Source organism: Verticillium dahliae, genomic scaffold, assembly GCF_000150675.1.
Source record: "Verticillium dahliae VdLs.17 supercont1.23 genomic scaffold, whole genome shotgun sequence".
Lineage (NCBI taxonomy): Eukaryota > Fungi > Ascomycota > Sordariomycetes > Glomerellales > Plectosphaerellaceae > Verticillium > Verticillium dahliae.
In genome coordinates, this window is record NW_009276931.1 from 395,974 (window position 1) to 414,147 (window position 18,174).

The following is an 18,174-nucleotide window of genomic DNA, read 5'->3' on the forward strand; positions in this document are numbered from 1 at the left end:
AGTTTGTTCCAGCCATTTCATCAACTGTCGTGAGCCCAGTTAGGGTGCCCTCCACAAGGAGCATCTCTATGAGAGACATTATTGGTCGCAAGAGCACTAAAAACCCGAACCTTACGTGCCAGTGGGACTCGTGTTGTACCGCAGTGGTCAAAACGTGACCACATGACCCTCGCACATCCGCGTCCACATCCCCCTGAAGCCTCACAAGTGTGAGTTCTGCGGCAAGTCCTTCAAGCGTCCTCAGGACTTGAAGAAGCATGTCAAGACCCACGCCGACGACTCTGTCCTCATCCGCTCACCTCAGGATCAGGCCAGCAAAGGTATGTTTTCTAACATGCTACCCCTTTCCCCTCTCCCAGGCGCTTCAAGACCTCTTCCAAACAGAGGCTAATTTTGCCTCCCAGCTTCTTCTAGCTACTATGACCATAATAGCCACAATCAAACTAACTCGGCCGCCTTCTCTCATCAGGACTATAGACTTGCTAGCGACTCTGGCAGTGGTGCCCCGACACTGTCTCACTCCCTCGGATTGTACTACGCACCCACCCGTGGCCCTCAGTATCTCGGCCACCACGCCGCGGCTGGCGGCTTCGACACTCGCAAACGCGTCTACGACATGGTTGATGACTTCTTCGCCAGCGCCAAGCACCACCACGTGGACCCCTCTTCTTACTCTAGAGTCAGTCGTTCTCTAATGCCTCTTCACGAGGCTCTCACTCTACAGACCGGCGACCCCATACCCACTACCGAGCACATAGCTTGCCCTCAGCACCCCGGTCCCAATATCGGTGTGGGCGCTGCCCCCAGCGGCCCTGATCCTTTTTTTTTTTGCAGTACTACTTGCCACCCATGTTCAACACGCGCACCAAGAACGACCTCTTCCAGATCGACCAGATCCTCGACCAGATGCAGAGCACCGTGTTCGAGAACGCCAATTCGGCCACCCACGGGATCCATGCCCGCGGCCAGATCATGTTTGAGTACCGCCACAACCCCTCTTCCCCCGGCGTGGGCCACCGCGGCAGCGCCGGCACCACCCCCATGTCCCAGGACGACTACGCCGCCGACTCCGACACCCATATAGCCTTCCCGCAGGCCGCCATCTCCTCCACCGGAACCCCGGCCATAACCCCTCCCTCCAGCAACACATCCTACGCCTCCGGACAGTCCCCGAGCCTCTCTTCCTCCGACATGTCTCCCCACAGCACCGCCACGTCCGTCATGTACCCCAACCTCCCCGTCGTCAGTTCCGTCTTCCCCGGCCAGTCCACCACCCCGACCCTAGGAACCAACTTCGACAACAACCAGCGCCGCAACTACGGCGGTGGCATGCTCCAGCGGGCCAGCTCTGCGTCCGTCCGCCATCGCTCCGATACCTCCACCGTCACCCAGGTCATGTCGAAGGGCACCCCCGCCTCCCTCGGCTCTCCCCCGTCCGAGTCGGACATGAGCGAGAGGGCTTGTAAGCGCGAGGAGAGGTACGACCAGTGCGTAAAGAATATGCGCACCATCGATGCCCTGCGTGAGTACATCCGCGAGCGCATCGCCCGCAAGGACTTTGATGAGAAGACCGACGAGCGCGATGAGCGCCGGCATTCCCCCGATGCCATGAACGTCGACTCGCGCAGGATCACCTCGGCGGAGACTTCAGCCACTCCCCCGGCACCTGCAGCTCTTCTGTATCCCATCCTGCGACTTTCAAACTAAGCCTGGCGGTGACCGGATGGTGTGATTGGACTGTATATTATTCATGCTCATAGGGGTGAGTCACGTAAGCTGGACACCTGTAGTGTCCGTGGTGTTTTGTGGCGCATGCCTGAGATGGGCCGGAGCGCATACCGCACTGATGAATTGGCTCTTGTTTTCTTCTTTCTTCTTCCTCTTTCTTGTCTGATGTGATTATGGGTTCTTCTCCATGTACGCCATAAGCCAGTGAACACATAAGCGAGTGAGACACTCCATCGCACTTCCCAATCTTCCGTTCTCAACCACGTTTCTCTCCACGACTAGTCATGGAGACTCCTTTTAAAGAAGCCCAATTAATTGTTACCATCGAATCTATCAAAATTATACCGAGTTATGCGTTCGGAGTTCTGCGAAGACCTACAGCGTGAGTCATGTGACGTTGGGCCGGCGATCGAAGGGATTTACCTCCCGACGTTGCAGTTCCCCCGATTCTAGAATTTCAACCTCCTTAGTCAAGCAGACAATCGTTGACCGTGTTTGGGACCTTCAGGTTGAGGTCCGTTCATCTAACCAATGTTAGTACAGTAATGTAACTAGGCTGCACCTGACAGGAAGCGGGACACAGCTTGCACGCGCCGTGCTGCAGTCTGGGAAGTGCGAGAATCCGGGATCGCCCCATTGCAGGACCGCATGTGATCTTACCAATACTCGACCAATGCGCTGACATATTATGAGCATACAGCCAGGTCCATTTCCCCGTCACCGAGACGCCTCCAGAGGCGGAGATTAAGGTAGCTCTTGTTCGGCCCTATTGCGGCGCAGAACAGCCATCGCCGTCTATGGGCCCTCCATTGAATAAACGCAGCTCTCTTGACTAACCCTCGGCTGCAGGCACGGAAGTAGGAGCTGGTGCTTGGCCGCTTGGCAAGAGGGGATCCAACAACCTGTACTCTGCGAGCCCATAGGCCAGCCTGCTTCCTCGCCACTCTTTGCCTTCATCTCTTAAGGAGCCCAACGCTCCTGCTCCTCCCCGAATCTGGGGCAGAGGCAATTGCACTTGGGAAATAGGTCTTGACAAATGGCTCTAATCGTAGTCTGTGTACTAAGTGTTTGATCCCTCCGGGCTATGCACCCGCGATGGAATCATGACACCAGAGTATTCAGCGCAATCCAGACAGGTCCACGGAACAACTACGTTGCACACGCGGCGTAAGTCACGCTATTGTACCGTCTTCCTGTCTCTGTTCATTGCTAAGCTCGTGCCAGAATACGAGCTTTCAACGTTCGAGGCAGGGTTGTTGTTCCACCTGTCAGTCGCTCCTTCTCTTCGATAAGCCTTCTTCACGTCCCATTCACTTCCCGCTCAAGACACGACCCAAGACACGACCCAAGACCCTGCCACCTCGCACATGAAGACTTGCTCTATCCGAGGATCAACCACGGCTGGCCGCACGGTATGAACGGCTGGGAGGCCTTTGCAAGTCGCACACCTGAACGATAGGGCAACATGGAGTGGGGAGTGTCAGGAGCATGCAAGGATGGCGAACCTTGCGACTGGTCACTAGCCCGTCCTCCTAAGCGGATGCCTCGTGTCTGACCTTCCTTTAAAGTGAAAAAAGCCAACGCCACCAGTGGTGATACCGCGTCTTGGCGGCATACGTACCTCATGCTTACCGCCCCACATCCGCCAACGAGCTGCCGTGAGTTACTTGGCACCCTGCTCTCGCTCACCGAAGCCCTCGAGATCGCCACCTGATGATTCAAGACATGACATGGAGTCCGGCCCCCCTATCGTGCCGCCTGGGGTTGTCAAAATTGTAATTGGCTCTCGGGGCCACTTGCCATAGTTGTCGAGCTCCATCCAGTTCCAGTCCTGGCCCTATCTTTGGTGGGTGTCATAACATGTAGGCCCTGGGCAAGAGGGATCACTACTCTCGAGGGCCGGCATCTTGACGCACATATGTACAGCTCCTTGGCTAATATCGCCTCTTGAGTTCCTGCCGTATTTTTCTCCTTCTACTCACTGCCTACTTGGTCGTGTCATTCTTCGTTCCAGGTCAACACCGCACGTATTTCCGCCGCCCTTAATCCACGAGCGATATTCCCCAAGGCCGACTGCAGTTAAGACTACCATGGGAGTCGATGACGAAAAGAGAATCATGGACTCAAACAACCACATGGTCAAGGATAGCTCTTCCTACGACCAGCCGCCCCTTCCGCAGCCCTCTGACACTGTCTCCGCCGAGGTTGAGCCAGTCAAGAAGCCATGGTGGCACTCAGTCATCGAACCCGGCTCGGCCACCCAGATTATCATCGCTGCCAGCCTCGCCATCGGCATCGGTCTGGGTGTCTCTGCCGCTATTGGCACCGACAACATCCCGCCGGCTGCTCCCGTCATTCTCGGCATCCCCGGTACCCTCTGGCTCCGTGCCCTGCGTGCCACTGGTGCGTTGCCTCCCACTTAGACACCACCGTCGTCTTCCATGCTGACAAGATTGATCCAGTTCTTCCCATGATTGTCTGCGCGATGATTCTTGCAATTCAGCGACTGCGCGAGGTCTCCAAGGGTGCTGCCGTTCTCGCTAGGTGGACAATCCTCTACTATGTTCTCACGACCATTCTCTCTATTGCCTTCTCAATCATCATGACCTCTCAGATCTGGGAGCCCATGATGGAGAACGCAGCCACGGAAGAGGGCTCCTCGGAGCTCGAGGAGAAGAAGCCCCACGAGATTGTGTCCACACTTTTCAATACTCTCATCCCCCAAAACATCGTCTATGCTCTGGCCAACGACGAACTTCTCGCCATCCTCGTTACCTCGATCGTCGTCGGTTACCTCATTAAGAACCCTGCAACCTCCGCCATCCTTCGTGCCGTCGTTGAGATCGAGGCCATAATTACCACAGTCATCACCTTCCTTATCAAGCTGGCCCCCATAGGTGTCTTTTTCCTGATTCTTCCCAACCTTTTCAGGCTCGACATCTCCAGCGTCGGCACGAACCTTGGCATCCTCATCGGTGGATCCGTCAGCTCCATGATGATCCATCTCTGGGTCATCCTGCCCATTTTGTTCTTCGGCTTCACTCAAAAGAACCCCTACACTTACTGGGGCAAGTCGTCTGCCTCATGGCTTACTGCTTGGGGTACCGCTTCTTCGGCCGCCACCCTGCCTGTCACTCTGCGTGTCGTGCGCGAGCGCGGCGTCCCAAACACTGTAACCAAGTTTGTCGTTCCCCTCGGTTGTCTGATCAACATGGACGGTACCTCCATCTACTTTCCCGTCGTATGTGTCTTCATGGCTGCCACACAGGGTATCAAACTTGACGCCGGCCAGTACATCATGATTCTCCTGCTCTCCACCCTCTCGGCCATCGGAACCACGCCCATCCCCTCGTCCTCTCTGGTTCTCACCCTCATGATCACCTCGTCCGTCGGCATTCCCGAGACTGACATGTTCGCTGTCGTCGTTGCTATTGATTGGTTCATCGACCGTTTCCGCACCATGGTGAACGTCTCGGGCGATATCTTTGCCGCCGGTATCATAGCCAAGATGACAGGCGTTACCGATCCTGAGGACCTTACGGACGAGGACCTCATCGCCCAGCGCAGCAGCGCAGTCAACGACAACGTCGACCGTGTTTAGCGGACATGGTTGGGCCTTGGTGGACAGTGGAGCGTTTTGTAGGAACAAACATAAGCCGTTCAGCGCGATGCCGCCTCCATCGTGACAAGAACTGCCGAGGCCACCCAGTTTGGGCACCGCTATGAAGAGTCTGGTGAAAACAGGATCGATATTTCTCCGGGGGGTCCTGATTGCACGATAACCTACCTCACTTCCAGACCACAAAATCCCGACCACTTGCGATACAGTGATAGGTTGTCCACCCAACTTTGAATGACGCCGATAACGTTGCCTCTTATGTGCTACAAAGGTCTCTCAACTACGCTCAGTTCGGCGCCCTCCTGCAGCACTGTGGTACAAGCTAACCTGTGAACAGCACATCCTGCAACTTTGACGTAGCTTGGCGCGGAATGAACATCTCAATTTTGCCCCATAGTACAGGCTTTTCACACATGGGCTGAAATCAGGGGCTGTAGATGGAGTCAAACGGGGCCAGATGACTTGGATTGAAACCTTAACGAGAACCTCGCAGATCTAAATCGTATCTAGTCTGGAGATTACTTACTTTCCAGGGGCTGTGTAGTCCCATTGCCGATTCCCAATCTTCATATATGGGACTCTGGCTGTCATCGACATAGTACGAATGCTGGCACTTTGTACGCTTTAGCCTTTTAGATTTAGCTCAACCACTTTTGCACAGTACGCGGAGGCGTCGGGAGAGCAAGCTCAAGTTCAGCCAAAGCATGAGACCTGGTTAGTGCGCTCTGCCAAGCCAGCCCTCCTGAGCCCCTTAAGCTGCTTGGCACTTTATGGTGCTACAGCCGTGAAGTACCAACAAGATGATTGGGTGCAGCTTCTCAAGAAGCTTCGAAGGAAGGTGATGAGCAGCGAATACCAAGACATGCCAAGATACCAATTAGGCAGGCAGGGCAGGAATGCATCTCATGATATACGCAAGTCGCCACCCCCGCATGACCCGTCAGACGCCACAAATTGTGAACACAGACGCTCGTGCCATCCCTTTAACGCAGGAATTTGGCCTCAGTACTTCGGAGCCAAGACAATCCGACGGCAGAAAAATGCAGCGACCAATTGAATTCATCGCCGCAGCCCCACAGTACATACAAAATTAGCTGTGGTACCGGTCCCAGCAATGTTGGGTATTGCACAGAGGCACATCGCATGTCTCGCACGCAAAACGTGTTTTTGGGGCCCGTGAATTGCCTGAAATCGCTCCTAAGGCGCGTCTTTTTGGTGAGCTGATCGAGCGGCCGGTACAGGCGTAACAGCGTCGTTGAGGGCATTTGCCTACGCGTTTATGCTCCTCGAGAGGTACCGTTGTTGCTTCAGGCTCGTGGCGTGGACGCCCTCGAGTTTTGCGACTATTCCCGGTATCCTTATGCCTATCGAAGATCGAGGCACAAAGCTGACGAATCCACTGGCTTTCAGAAGAGGCTCTTGGGTAGAGAATACGGCCTGGATATTCTCTCTGCAAAAGAAAGGTATTCGCAACAACCGTGCCGAGCAGGAAGCTATACATCAGCGCCTGCCACCCTCCCCGGCGCGCGCGGCGTTCCCACTCGCAGTTTGAACGCAGTTGATCGTGCGTATCAACGCCTCCCTTCTGCGTATTGTATTGGGCAGCAAATTGGGGGTGTGGAAGCTCTTTTTCGTATTCAAAATCGTCGTTATTCCTGCCGGTTGATGATCCTGGGATGAGTCGGAAGGGTTCTCTTGCAGTCTTTGCGCAGGTAGCAGACTTCTTTGGTAAGCGTCGTCGCATAGGCGTTTCGCGCTCTCGACCACTATAAAGGGTACTCTGGAATAGCGTAAATGCGAGATCCTTCCATAGAAACTGCTGTACCTGACCGTCAGCTATTGTAGCGATCAAGAGCGTACCCCAGGGGACTTTATCGCCCCTATCAGCAGTACGTTCGCGTAGGAGGTATTGAGCAACGCCTGCGTTCGATCGGCAGGTACCTGTTGCAGCAAATCCCTCAGAACGTAGTTGTTGTAGGAGAGCAGGGCTTGTGAAGAGGTTATCGAGAATAACGTGATATCGGGGGCGCTGTTGGTTGCGAGGTAGGCGCCGCAGGAGGTCCGGAACAACTTGCTGGGTCTTATTCAATCCACTCAAGGGGGGATAGAGTAGGATGGGTCCTTTGCCGCGCTGGTGGTAGCAAAACGCCAGAAGGAAGCCTTCGTCGGCGAGGCCCCAGATCTTGTATCCTGTAGGCGTTGGTTTTGAGGGTATTGTCGTAATATCGCGGGATCTGCCTGTATATCGCACCATTCCCTCGTCGATAGTAACAGTCCAAGAGGGATACCAATAGGCAAGAGACGTTATCTGTATATGCGTTGACCAGGCCTCGAGGCGCGAGAAAACAGCTCTATCAGAGGTCTTATCGAGCGTATCTGGGTCCCAGATACGGAAGCGACGAAACAGGTCCTCAAAGCGCTCAAGGGATACCCACTGCGTAAAGGGGTGGATTGAGGAGTGTTCTGCTGTTGCCCAATAGTCGCGAATCCGTGGCTCAACTGTCACTCGCATAAAGAGAAGAATACCTAAGAATAGGTATAGTTCTGGTACTGTTGTAGGGTCCCAATCTCTTTGGCGTTGTGAATAGCCTGCAGGCGTATCGCTATTGACGTACTTCACCCACTGCGATACTAGGGTAGGGGGCACGAACGCCTCGAAGAGCTCTAGAGGGGTAGGCGGCAGAGCCTTCGGGAAGTCACGCCAAAAGCGAGGAACGAAGAGGGGTCTGAATTCAGCATCTGATGGAGGTACTGGTGAGGCCTCTGGGCGCCTTGTACCTGTATCGCCGAGCTCAGCGATACTTGACTCCATTGAGAGGTCAAAAAACGGTTGATATCGTGATATTGGTGGTGGTGGTGGAGGCTCTTGAATTCGGTGACGTAAGTGTAGGTAATTAGGAGGGTTTTGGTATCTGCGCGGGGAGGCAACGTACCTGGGGAGATTATGAACCTAACCGGATTAGGAAGGCGGTATGGCCTTGAAGTACTGAGGCCAAATTCCTGCGTTAAAGGGATGAGAAGCCCAGCATTGCTCGACAAGCTGACTATCACTCGGCACGTCTCCAGTGGATAACGTCCCTACCTGATGTAACCTTCTGTTGTCGGCACACCATACCATCGGGAAGGCCGACAAGGGCAAGTCTCATACCGTCCCGCCTCTGCGCTTATATACGAGCCCTCACACGGGCCGCCCTGCTCCTGACTGACACTGCCTTCCAGTCCTACGATCCCACGACCAGCCGCTTCTTCGACTCACACTTGCGATTCAGGTCCAATCCCCAACTTTTCTCCACAGTCATGGGTGCCGTTCGGAAAGTCTTCGACTTTCTCGCCCCCCAAGCGAAAAAGGGTGATGATGGTCGCGATGTCTTCGGGTCGCGCCTGACCTTCATTCTTTGCGCCATGGGCGGCGCTGTCGGTCTCGGTAACCTCCTCCGCTTCCCATCCATCGTGTACAACAACTACGGCGCTCAGTTCTTCATTCCTTACTTCATCGCTCTCGTCTTCATCGCCTTGCCTGTCCTCGTCCTGGAGATCGCCATTGGTACCGTCTATCGCTCAGGATGCGTCGTCGCTTGGTCCCACATCCACAAACGCACCCGTGGCGTCGGCTTGGCTGTAGTCTTCAACGGATACGCAGTTGTCACCTACTACGTGCCCCTCCTTGCCTGGGTCATGAAGTACTTCAGACTTTCTTTCCAAAACCCTCTACCCTGGAGTGGCAAAGACACTTCGGAATATTTCGCCAATGAGGTCGTGCATTTCGTCGGCCCAGAAGGCGGGTCGTACAACCCTGACGGTTCCGTTGCCGAGTACATGACCTGGCCCGGCACCGCTCTCGTCGGCGAAACTGCAGGCTGGGCCATCTTCACCTGGTTCGTGACCTGGCTCTGCCTGTTCAGGGGCGTCGGTCTGACGGGCCGTGTTATCTACATCACCATGGCTCTTCCTTTGGTTCTAATCATTGTGCTGGTCGGTCGCTCCGCCTCGCTCCCGAATGCCGGCGATGGCATCAAGCTGTACTTCGGCACGTGGCGCTCGGAGGCACTCGCCGCCCCCGGCATCTGGCAAGATGCCTTTGGCCAGATCTTCTTCTCCATTGGTGTTGGCTTCGGTTACTTCACATCTTGGGCCTCGTACTGCTCGCAGCACTCCAATGCCGTGCAAGACGCCCTCATCATCGCCCTGAGCAACTCTGCCGTCGAAATCATCGGCGCCTTCGCAGTCTTCGGCGTCGTCGGCTTCTTGGGCATGCATCCTGAGGAGAGCGGAAGGCTAAGCACCTTCGTCGCTGGCTTCTACACCTATCCCGAGGCGCTCGCCCAGATGCCCGCCTCGAACTTCTTCTCCGTCCTCTTCTTCTTTACTCTCTTCCTGCTTGGTCTCACCTCGGCCTTCTCCCTCCTCGAGACCATGACGACCCTTGTTCTCGACACTACGTGGGGGGGGCGCTTTCCCCGTTGGGCGATCTCTACTGTTGTTGCCATTACTTCTGCTCTGATTTCCCTCATATACTGTACCGAGTTCGGCCTGCAGGCTCTCGATGCCGTCGATACCTACGTCAACAATGTCGCACTGTTTTTCGTTGTCTGGTGCGAGGCATTCGCTGCCACAACTCTATATCGGTATAGAGATCCCATCAGCCAGGTTGGCTGGATCGGTTTCTTGGTCTTCAATATGGGCTTTATTACGTCCCAGGCACTGGGAATTGGCCTTGCCTACGCCACCTCACCAGGGGCTGGCGCTGGCATTGGCTTCGGCATTTTCATCATCACCGTTGTTGCCAGCGCATTCCTATCCAAGACACCTCGGGTCCCAGCTCCTGGCTTCTGGGGCACGAACACCTTCCTGAACCGTATCTGGTGGTGCGCTCTTTACTCGGTAAGAACACGACTCACCGGTACACTCATTCATGTTGAAACAAATTGCTGACCACTCTTGGGCAGGGTTACCAACTCACCCGCGACCTGAATGTTGTCATCGGAGTCGGGAAGAACTGGAACATCCCCGTCGTTTGGGCCCCTTGTCTCAAGTATATTTCGGGTCCCATCCTCGCTATTGTTTTGTCCTTTGCCTACGCCAGCTTCCCCGCCTCCATGGCCGACCCTATCTGGGTTTATGGTTTCAGCATGATGCACCTCGTCTACCCCATCATCATTATTGGGCTTATCTTCCCTGGCTGGTACAACTTCATCGTTCGCGTTGAGAAGCGAGAGGAGGGAAACCACCTGATCGCGCCCATGGAAATCTTCGATCAGTCGGCTAACATGATCTGCAGCTTTTTCCTCTTGATGCTTGCGGTCACGGGAACGGTCGACATGGGGCTACATGGCCGGGCGCGTCGAGTCGGGTCGAGGCCATGCAAGGGGAAGCCTGGTGGTGGTGACCTATTCTAGGGTCTCGTGTGTTCAGCCGTATTTGCATATGGTGTAACCCTGCCGGGTGCAGAACGCTGAGGAGTGTGGGCTTTGGGGCGGCGTTGGGGGAGCGGTCGAGCCCTGGAGCTGGCCTGGGAGCTGGGTGCACGATTGATGGTTGCGGGCGTGATTCCTCGGCCTCCCTGATTAGTAGTAATGTAACAGACGCCCACCCACACTTTTCGCTGCTGAAGACATGTCGGATGTAGATCTGGTAGAATAAGGAAGGACTACTCGAAAAGACTACCTAAGTATCCTACTTCAACAGGACTTGGATGTGATCCTCAAGCTTCATGGGGACAAAGTCCGGCAGGCGCTGGTTCCACTCGTCCGTCACGTTGATAGCGCCATACGCAATCCCACTGAGCAGTCCAATCCAGAGCTTGGTGTGGAACGCCTGTCGATGAGCTTCCGGAATGCTTGCATGGACCACCTCCGGCATCTCAACCTTCAGCTCCCCGGACGCAAGGTCTGTCTCCCGAACCAGCTCCAAGCTGATTTCCCTGCCTGTTGAACAAACGATTAGCCCTGGTCCAAGTTTTGATGACATGTGTCAATCAACATACCTAATACTTTGGTGGCAACCTCCTGCAGCTGCCTCGTAGTGTATCGATTCCCAGTGAAGCCTCCGATTTCGGGCCAAGGCCTCTGATCCTCGATTGCCAACCGCACAAGTCGTGCAATATCTTTGACCGATGTCAAGACAAAAGGCGCATCCTCAGAGCCTTTAACGGCGACGATGCGGGACTTGCTCAGCTGGAAAGGTATCCACATGGTGGGCATGTGTCGCGTAGTCGGTACTGGATGAGTGATGTACTCGAGAATGTAGCCGGGCTGAAAGAGGCAGTACTCGAGCACCTTGAACGATGTTAACATTGTAAGAAGCTCTGATCGGGTGCATGCGAAACAGCGTACCTTTTTGTCCTTGTTCATCGCCTGGAGATGTTTGTAGACCTCGGTTTTGCCCTGATACCAGGGCAAACGATCAATGACCCCCTGAACTCCCTGTCCACTGCGGTTCCGTCAGTATGGAGAATCCTTTGAGAGAAGTCTGGTTTCGGTGGAATAATACGCACGTTGCCCATTCGCTCGGCGCGTAGCGTTTGACGCCAGCTTCAACGGCCGCATCGGCCAGGGTCTTGCCCAGAGCCCCATCCGAATCCGTTGGATCCGCGATGAAGTTGAGGACGACATCGATATCTTGGAAGAGTGACACCATACGAGACCGATCCTGAAAGTCAGGGACCTGCACCCATGTCAAGGTGTCTCTCTGGATAAACTGGCTCGGATCCTGCCCATCAGTCAGCTCTAGTGCTCCAGTGCCACGGGTACTCAAGTACCCGGGCTGGCTACATATACACTACCTTGCGACAGATTGCGAGAACGTCGTGCTTCTTGTCCCGCACAAGCTCTTCAATGACTTCAAGGGCAAGGCCTGATTGTTTGGTGTATCAGCAGGTGTCGGAGTGGAATGAGAGAGCCTCAATAATGGCATCTTACCGGAGTTGCCACCCACTACTGCGATCTGGACCATGGCGGCTGGAGTTACTATGAAAGGATGAGAATCGTGTGTGAATAGTTGGAGACTGCTTCTGGTGGCGATGATGGTGAGATGGCTGTGTTTGAGGTCGCCGGTCAGTGGTCTTCTTAATAGGGTCACCGCTACTATTTATCAATCAGGCCACGACTCAGCTCTCATAGGCTAATCAGTAACATCACGCTATCAAATATAGAAATACAGTGCACCTTATAAATCAGCACTGATGATAGCAGACCGCCGCACCGCGTTGGCGGCAGGCAGCAGGAGCGGAAAGACGAGGAACAAACATTCCATGGTTATTATCTAGGTACATGGTAGAGTCAACAGGCGAATCCGCTTCCATCGCCAGTCACCAAGCCGAACCACGAAGCAAATAATCCGTCAACAACATGCGAGTCCCAGATGGGACCCATCCCTGGGCAGCAGACATAACAATCCGCCAGAAGATCCAGGAGCTTATCAATCAAATATACCTGCTCACCATGCCTTTCATCACTTTTGACATAGTAGCCATGATCCTTTTCGAAGCGCTCAATCACGGGTGCCGCCATGGTTGCGAACAGTGCGTTCCCGACAGCAGCGCGGAGCCGTTGCTCGATCCCCAAGGGCGTCAGCCAGCGAAGATCCACCACGCCAGAAGGGCTACGCACGTCAAGATGCACAGGTCCTGCTGCGTAAAATCCACTGGCCTGAACGGCGGCGTGTTCATGGCCCTTCCGTCGGTAATGGTTGAGCCGTTCCCCGATGAGTGGAATCCACTGTCTCGAGCTACCAGACTCGGATATGAGCCCGGAAAGCACCATGGTCGGCCCTTCAGAAGTCCGTAAGTCAGAGTTGGTAAAGGAGTTGTGCCGCTGTCGCTCAGATTGTTGTCGATATGCCACCAACTTGGATTGCGCTCGGAGGAGAGCCTCCTGCTTGCCGATTATATGCCAGAAGATACAGCCGGAGAAGGTAAAAGCCGCCGCCCCCATGTACTGCATGATAAGCTCGAGTCCATTTGTGGCAGTCAAGCACCGGAAGGGGTCCGGGTGAAGGAGCAAATGAGCCCCGGGTGGTCCGCCGAGCTGAATAGGTGGGTGTTGAGATTTCCACAGGTCGATGACAGGAGGACTGCTGAAAGTTTGCGCACTCGAAAAGCCCTGACTTGATAATGGGGCGTTGGCTGATGGACTCCGGTGTTGGGCGTGCTCAAGCTGCCATGCTATAGCCTGTGTTGAGGCCGGGGGTAGTGAGCTGGGCGAACCCTGCAGCGGTCCAGGAGATGTGCCCCCAAGTATCGCTGACGACTCTGTCCCTGAACCCGCGACACAAACTGCATCATGGATTTTCGACTGAAGCACCGGGTCCGTGGCAGCGTGGCTGTATGCAAGAATGTCGGCAATTGCATTTTTGAGCGCCTGGTTCTCGCTCCTCACGTCCTCGTAAGCTTGAATCTGTCGTCGTCGAAAGGCACTCTGGGCAAGTCGCCCGCGCTCCCGTCGGCGCTTCAAGCTGTCAGCGGATCCCAGTCTCCATGTCCATATCACCGGCCGTGCCAGCGACCACTTTACTAAGCGGGCCATACCTTGAGTTCGTCCTGAGCACTGTCCATTGTCCGAGAGATAGAGGATAGCATCCAGCCATTGCTCGGCAGTCAGAGTTGCGGCATGATGGAAGAAGGGGGGCTGGGGCTGACCCATTTATACCATCAGTAATATCAGTAACATTAGTGGCATTAGTAAATCAGACTATCAGTCATATCAGTAACACCAGGGGCTGCCTAGCCAGTTGGGGTTCGTCTCCCTGACCACAGCTAGACCGGTGTCAGTGCCGGACTTTCCAGACTTTGCTACTTTCGGTCCGTCGTATCTAACTGGCCAAGGGCCAAACAAGCCCTACCCCCGCTGTACCATTTTACATGACTCTTTCACACGGTCCTCGTCGGCCAGGTCGATTCGCCAACGTCCATTACTCCGACACCGTCGGCGAAAATCATGTCGAGTTCAAAAGCTCCCTCTCTGCCACAAGTGCTGTGCCCCATGACACCATTCAGTGGCTCATCGCATCAAACACAATACAATCCGACCATGCCGCTCAATCATGTTTCGATTCCAGTTGGGAGGCATTACACCCGGATGCGCGACTTCTACACGTCGGTCCTGAAACCGCTCGGATATTCTCTATACATGGAGAAACTCGATACACCGAATTCCCGGCCATTGTGTGGTTTTCAAGCTGGTGCCGGACCCGACTTTTGGCTCGGCCTTGGAGAAACCAAGGCCAGCATCGACGCAATCCGGACTTTCGACGGCGACAACGAGTCGACAGTGTCGCCAGTCCATCTGGCATTCGATGCTGCAAGCCAACAGCAGGTTGATCATTTCTATGAGAATGCCATGTAAGCATTTTCCTCCCCGCTCGACCTCAGAGACTCTTTGAGCTGACGAGAGCAACCCAAGAAAATCGGGTGCTAGGGACAACGGGAAGCCTGGGTTGCGGCCATATGGCAAAACCTACTACGCAGCATTTGTGATTGATCCTTTGGGTAACAACATTGAGGTTGTACATCTTCCAAGAGTATAGTCCATGTTCACAAGGTTTAGCTTAGACATTCGGGATGTGGCTTCCAGATTTATCAAACTTACTCATATATAACGTTAAGCGCAGCCATGTTTGTGAAGTTAAACACATATCCTAGGGAGGACATGAAGCTATGCTCATTGCTTGTTAACAGCTATGCTTGGCCGATTATGTCACTGTCATGGGTGCGGAGACTCCAAAAGGCACCAGTATTCCGCAAGCAACTGATGGTTATTCGTATCAATGTCGATGCGTGGTCTTTCATATCCAATAACTTTCATGGATCACACCAGTAATTCTCCAACGTCCGGCTGTCATATGGTACATTTCATAGAACTTGGATCCATTCAATGAACGTGCCCATATGAAAGCAATCAAAGTAAGCTGGTTGGCTCTATTTCCAGGCCTATGTATCTCATTCGTGGAGGTCTGGGTTCAATACGCAGAACCGCTCCTTATACAAGCTCCTACTCAGTCTTCCACGCTGCGTTGACAACCTCCTTGACGGTCCTGGCCTTGGTGTGGGGGAAAACATCATGCAAAGACTTGGATGGGTTGAAGTCGAAATCCCCATTGTCGAAGAACACACCAAATGCAGCGAACAGGCTCTGCAACATCGTCTTGGGGAAGTAGGGATACATAGCGGGGTGCGATGGCAACTCTGTGACTTCGCCCTTGTTGAGTTTGTCGAGTGAATCGTGGAAGATTTCAAACTTGACTCCCTTGGCCTCCTCGGCAATAGCGACGAACTCGTTCATGGTGATCTTATCACCGATGATGAAGACATCCTTCTCCCACTCAGAAGCAGGCTGATTGACGTATTCAGCGACAAACTTTGCGACGTCCCAGGTGTGCGTGAAGACCACGGGCGTGTCTCCGGAGCCAGGGATGGCGGCGATGTTGTTTTGAATGTCGATGAAAGTAGTGACGGGATCCATGTAAGACTTCACCTTGGGCATACAGAAGTAATCAAGGAAATAGCCGGGGTGGACGCTTGAGAACACCAGTGAAGTCTTCTCGAGCGCCGCCACCGCCTCGGCCTTGTGAGCCGCGGGACCGAAACGGGTGCCCATGCTAGGTTCTTCCTTAATACCACTGCAGACACATTTCATTGGCCGGTACTCACCTCTTGGTGTATGGGATGCCCCAGGAGCTGGTGATGAATCGAATCTTGCCGGAAGCCCGATCCGCAGCCTCGATCAAAGCCAACTCGGCATCGTTGGTTTGGACCGAGAAGACGGTAGAGATAAGGACATCCACCTTGTGTATGTTCAGGGCTTCTGTGATGTTGGCAACGTTCCCGTAGTCAACAGCTACTATCTTCGAGCCAATCTCCTTCTCCTTGAGCTCAGAAGACTGGCGTGGACATAGAGTCAGCCGGCTTGTCAAGAATGGCTTGCTGAAGCTGAAAAGTTACCTCTCGAGCCAGGACCAGAACGGTGGACTGCTTGGTTGCATTGAGGGCATCAACGATGGCACGACCCAGCTTGCCAGTTCCTCCAGCAACAGCAACGACAGGCATGATGATGAATAAGTATCAAGAGACAGAATTTGGAGGTGTGTGTGGTTCAATGCTTCAGCTACATCTCGGTCACGTTCTTTCATGGGCTCATGTAGACACAAGAGCAACAGCTATTCATGTTGATGATGATCATCACCATTGGATCTTAATTCTCCGGATGCCCTATTGATTATACATCATCACATGCCAGTCTTTGTAATACTCCGGCGGCTCATGACTCGACTGACTGGAACGGATTACCAACACAGCCTACACCGTTCAAGCTACTCACCCTGTGCGAGCCGACTCCTCCAAAGTGCGGATCAAGGTGCTCCGACGTCTCATGCCCCCTCCCCACTTGTAGAAGGCCAGTGGAATCGGCAGCAACGCCGCCTCAATCACCCCCAGCGTAATGCCCGCCCCTCGCGGCGTCAGCGCCGCATACATGGACTTGCCCACCAACACCAGCACCGCTCCAAAGATGGACCGGAATACCAAGTTTCCCGCCGACGCCGAAGTCGCATACAACCCGAACACGCTGGCGATGTAACTGGTGCCGTAAATGAACACCAAACCAAAGCCGTACCCGAATGGAATCCCCGAAGCGACGCTCCAATACACCGGAATATCCACCGGCAGCGCCGTGTACGCAAACATGAACTGCGCCAGAGGCTCCATCACCGCGCCGATGCAGATGATGAGTACCGTCGCTTCGGGTTCGGGCCGCCCTGTCTTCGGGTTACGTGGGTGCAAGTTGACAAGTGGCGCAGTAGCGGTTCGGTGACGAGAACCAGACTGATGCCGACAAAGACACCGACGTACGCGAGCCCGGAGATGGCTACAGAGAACCCACGCCCGTCTTGGTAGATGATTGGGAACGCGACGTAGGCCAGCTGCACCACGGCGTAGATGACCGAGATGTACACGTTCCACAGGAAGAGGACGGGCTCGGTGAAGGAGAGGACGAATGGGCGCGAGATGGCCGTTCGCACCCTCCGTAGGAGGCCGACTTTGGTGTCGAAATCGGACCAGTATCGGGTGTCGTCTCGGGACATGCGTCGTGTTACTGCCAGTTTGCGAAGGAGGGCTGGTCGGTATGTCTCGGGGACCGTCATGATGAAGATGGCGCCTACGGCTGTCGAGATGAGGGAGAGCCAGTTAAGCCATCGCCATCCCCAGGCCTCGACCACGAAGCCGCCCTGTCGCCGCCGGTTAGACAACATCCACAGAGGAGGTATGTCTCACTCACCAGCATCGGCCCTAACACAGGCCCGTTGAGCGGCCCAAAAGAGATGACCGACAGCGCCAGGGGCAAGTATTTCGGTGCCGTGATATCAGCAATTGAGCCGCCCGTGTTGGACAGCATCACGCTGCCAGCCACCGCACTAGTATCTGGTCAGCCAGACTCGCCACAAGAAGAAATGGAGGGAACTCACCCCAGAAACCTCGCGATCAGAATCGTCGTGATATCAGTCGCCAGCGCCGCCACCGGAATCAGCCCCAGAAACGCAGTCAACCCCCCAACATACATCGGCCTTCTCCCAAACGTTTCGCTCAGCGGCGCCATAAACAGCGCCCCCAGCGCCAACCCGACCAAATACAACGAGATACCCAACAGCGGCACCGACGAATCCGTTAACGTAGATGCATAGCGAGTGGGCCAGCATAGCGAGTGGGCCACTTTCACCAATTCTACAGAGCTCAACTTCCACCTTCGCACTCATTTTAAAAAAAGTTAATTAAAACTAGTCGCTATCCTCTAATTCAGACCCAAGAGTAACTAGCTGATAAGTTCTCGCGTTATAAC

The 18,174-nt window shown here is 54.4% G+C and overlaps 9 protein-coding genes across 9 annotated transcripts; 4 read left to right on the top strand and 5 right to left on the bottom strand.

Moving 5' to 3' along the window:
* Positions 1 to 68: 68 nt before the first annotated feature.
* On the top strand, positions 69 to 1,707 carry VDAG_09177 (pH-response transcription factor pacC/RIM101; the record flags this gene model as incomplete). The annotated part of the gene is made up of 4 exons (XM_009655479.1): positions 69 to 146; positions 200 to 320; positions 405 to 790; positions 835 to 1,707. 4 exons carry the CDS (start codon positions 69 to 71, stop codon positions 1,705 to 1,707), a joined length of 1,458 nt encoding a protein of 485 aa, XP_009653774.1.
* Positions 1,708 to 3,818: 2,111 nt separating this feature from the next.
* On the top strand, positions 3,819 to 5,557 carry VDAG_09178 (excitatory amino acid transporter; the record flags this gene model as incomplete). The annotated part of the gene is made up of 2 exons (XM_009655480.1): positions 3,819 to 4,131; positions 4,191 to 5,557. The coding sequence occupies 2 exons, from the start codon at positions 3,819 to 3,821 to the stop codon at positions 5,327 to 5,329; spliced, it is 1,452 nt and encodes a 483-aa protein (XP_009653775.1). The 3' UTR covers positions 5,330 to 5,557.
* An 831-nt stretch (positions 5,558 to 6,388) lies between these two features.
* Positions 6,389 to 7,077, bottom strand: VDAG_09179 (uncharacterized protein). The gene has a single exon (XM_009655481.1). The coding sequence runs from the start codon at positions 6,846 to 6,848 to the stop codon at positions 6,438 to 6,440; it is 411 nt and encodes a 136-aa protein (XP_009653776.1). The 5' UTR covers positions 6,849 to 7,077; the 3' UTR covers positions 6,389 to 6,437.
* Positions 7,078 to 8,644: 1,567 nt separating this feature from the next.
* VDAG_09180 (uncharacterized protein) lies at positions 8,645 to 10,743 on the top strand (the record flags this gene model as incomplete). Its single annotated transcript, XM_009655482.1, has 2 exons — positions 8,645 to 10,228; positions 10,294 to 10,743. The coding sequence occupies 2 exons, from the start codon at positions 8,645 to 8,647 to the stop codon at positions 10,741 to 10,743; spliced, it is 2,034 nt and encodes a 677-aa protein (XP_009653777.1).
* A 221-nt stretch (positions 10,744 to 10,964) lies between these two features.
* On the bottom strand, positions 10,965 to 12,397 carry VDAG_09181 (uncharacterized protein). The gene is made up of 6 exons (XM_009655483.1): positions 12,265 to 12,397; positions 12,129 to 12,199; positions 11,841 to 12,055; positions 11,680 to 11,776; positions 11,331 to 11,622; positions 10,965 to 11,271 (listed from the first exon to the last, which is right to left on the bottom strand). Exons 1-6 carry the CDS (start codon positions 12,296 to 12,298, stop codon positions 11,021 to 11,023), a joined length of 960 nt encoding a protein of 319 aa, XP_009653778.1. The 5' UTR covers positions 12,299 to 12,397; the 3' UTR covers positions 10,965 to 11,020.
* Positions 12,398 to 12,624: 227 nt separating this feature from the next.
* VDAG_09182 (uncharacterized protein) lies at positions 12,625 to 13,898 on the bottom strand (the record flags this gene model as incomplete). The annotated part of the gene is made up of 2 exons (XM_009655484.1): positions 12,625 to 13,740; positions 13,872 to 13,898. 2 exons carry the CDS (start codon positions 13,896 to 13,898, stop codon positions 12,625 to 12,627), a joined length of 1,143 nt encoding a protein of 380 aa, XP_009653779.1.
* A 447-nt stretch (positions 13,899 to 14,345) lies between these two features.
* VDAG_09183 (glyoxalase/bleomycin resistance protein/dioxygenase) lies at positions 14,346 to 14,951 on the top strand. Its single transcript, XM_009655485.1, has 2 exons — positions 14,346 to 14,684; positions 14,746 to 14,951. Exons 1-2 carry the CDS (start codon positions 14,374 to 14,376, stop codon positions 14,867 to 14,869), a joined length of 435 nt encoding a protein of 144 aa, XP_009653780.1. The 5' UTR covers positions 14,346 to 14,373; the 3' UTR covers positions 14,870 to 14,951.
* A 382-nt stretch (positions 14,952 to 15,333) lies between these two features.
* Positions 15,334 to 16,388, bottom strand: VDAG_09184 (uncharacterized protein; the record flags this gene model as incomplete). Its single annotated transcript, XM_009655486.1, has 3 exons — positions 15,334 to 15,940; positions 15,993 to 16,222; positions 16,284 to 16,388. 3 exons carry the CDS (start codon positions 16,386 to 16,388, stop codon positions 15,334 to 15,336), a joined length of 942 nt encoding a protein of 313 aa, XP_009653781.1.
* A 267-nt stretch (positions 16,389 to 16,655) lies between these two features.
* VDAG_09185 (caffeine resistance protein) lies at positions 16,656 to 17,934 on the bottom strand (the record flags this gene model as incomplete). Its single annotated transcript, XM_009655487.1, has 4 exons — positions 16,656 to 17,099; positions 17,159 to 17,566; positions 17,617 to 17,752; positions 17,804 to 17,934. 4 exons carry the CDS (start codon positions 17,932 to 17,934, stop codon positions 16,656 to 16,658), a joined length of 1,119 nt encoding a protein of 372 aa, XP_009653782.1.
* Positions 17,935 to 18,174: the final 240 nt, after the last annotated feature.

What these genes read in the sequence shown, in the direction of transcription:
- VDAG_09183 (XM_009655485.1), top strand. Translation starts at nt 14,374, where the DNA reads ATGCCGCTCAATCATGTTTCGATTCCAGTTGGGAGGCATTACACCCGG. An exon ending in CATTTCTATGAGAATGCCAT is followed by an intron (nt 14,685 to 14,745) that starts GTAAGCATTTTC and finishes GAGCAACCCAAG; the next exon opens with AAAATCGGGTGCTAGGGACA.
- VDAG_09181 (XM_009655483.1), bottom strand. Translation starts at nt 12,298, where the DNA reads ATGGTCCAGATCGCAGTAGTGGGTGGCAACTCCG. An exon ending in CGATGAACAAGGACAAAAAG is followed by an intron (nt 11,623 to 11,679) that starts GTACGCTGTTTC and finishes ACATCGTTCAAG; the next exon opens with GTGCTCGAGTACTGCCTCTT. An exon ending in GGTTGCCACCAAAGTATTAG is followed by an intron (nt 11,272 to 11,330) that starts GTATGTTGATTG and finishes TTTGTTCAACAG; the next exon opens with GCAGGGAAATCAGCTTGGAG.
- VDAG_09179 (XM_009655481.1), bottom strand. Translation starts at nt 6,848, where the DNA reads ATGTATAGCTTCCTGCTCGGCACGGTTGTTGCGAATACCTTTCTTTTG.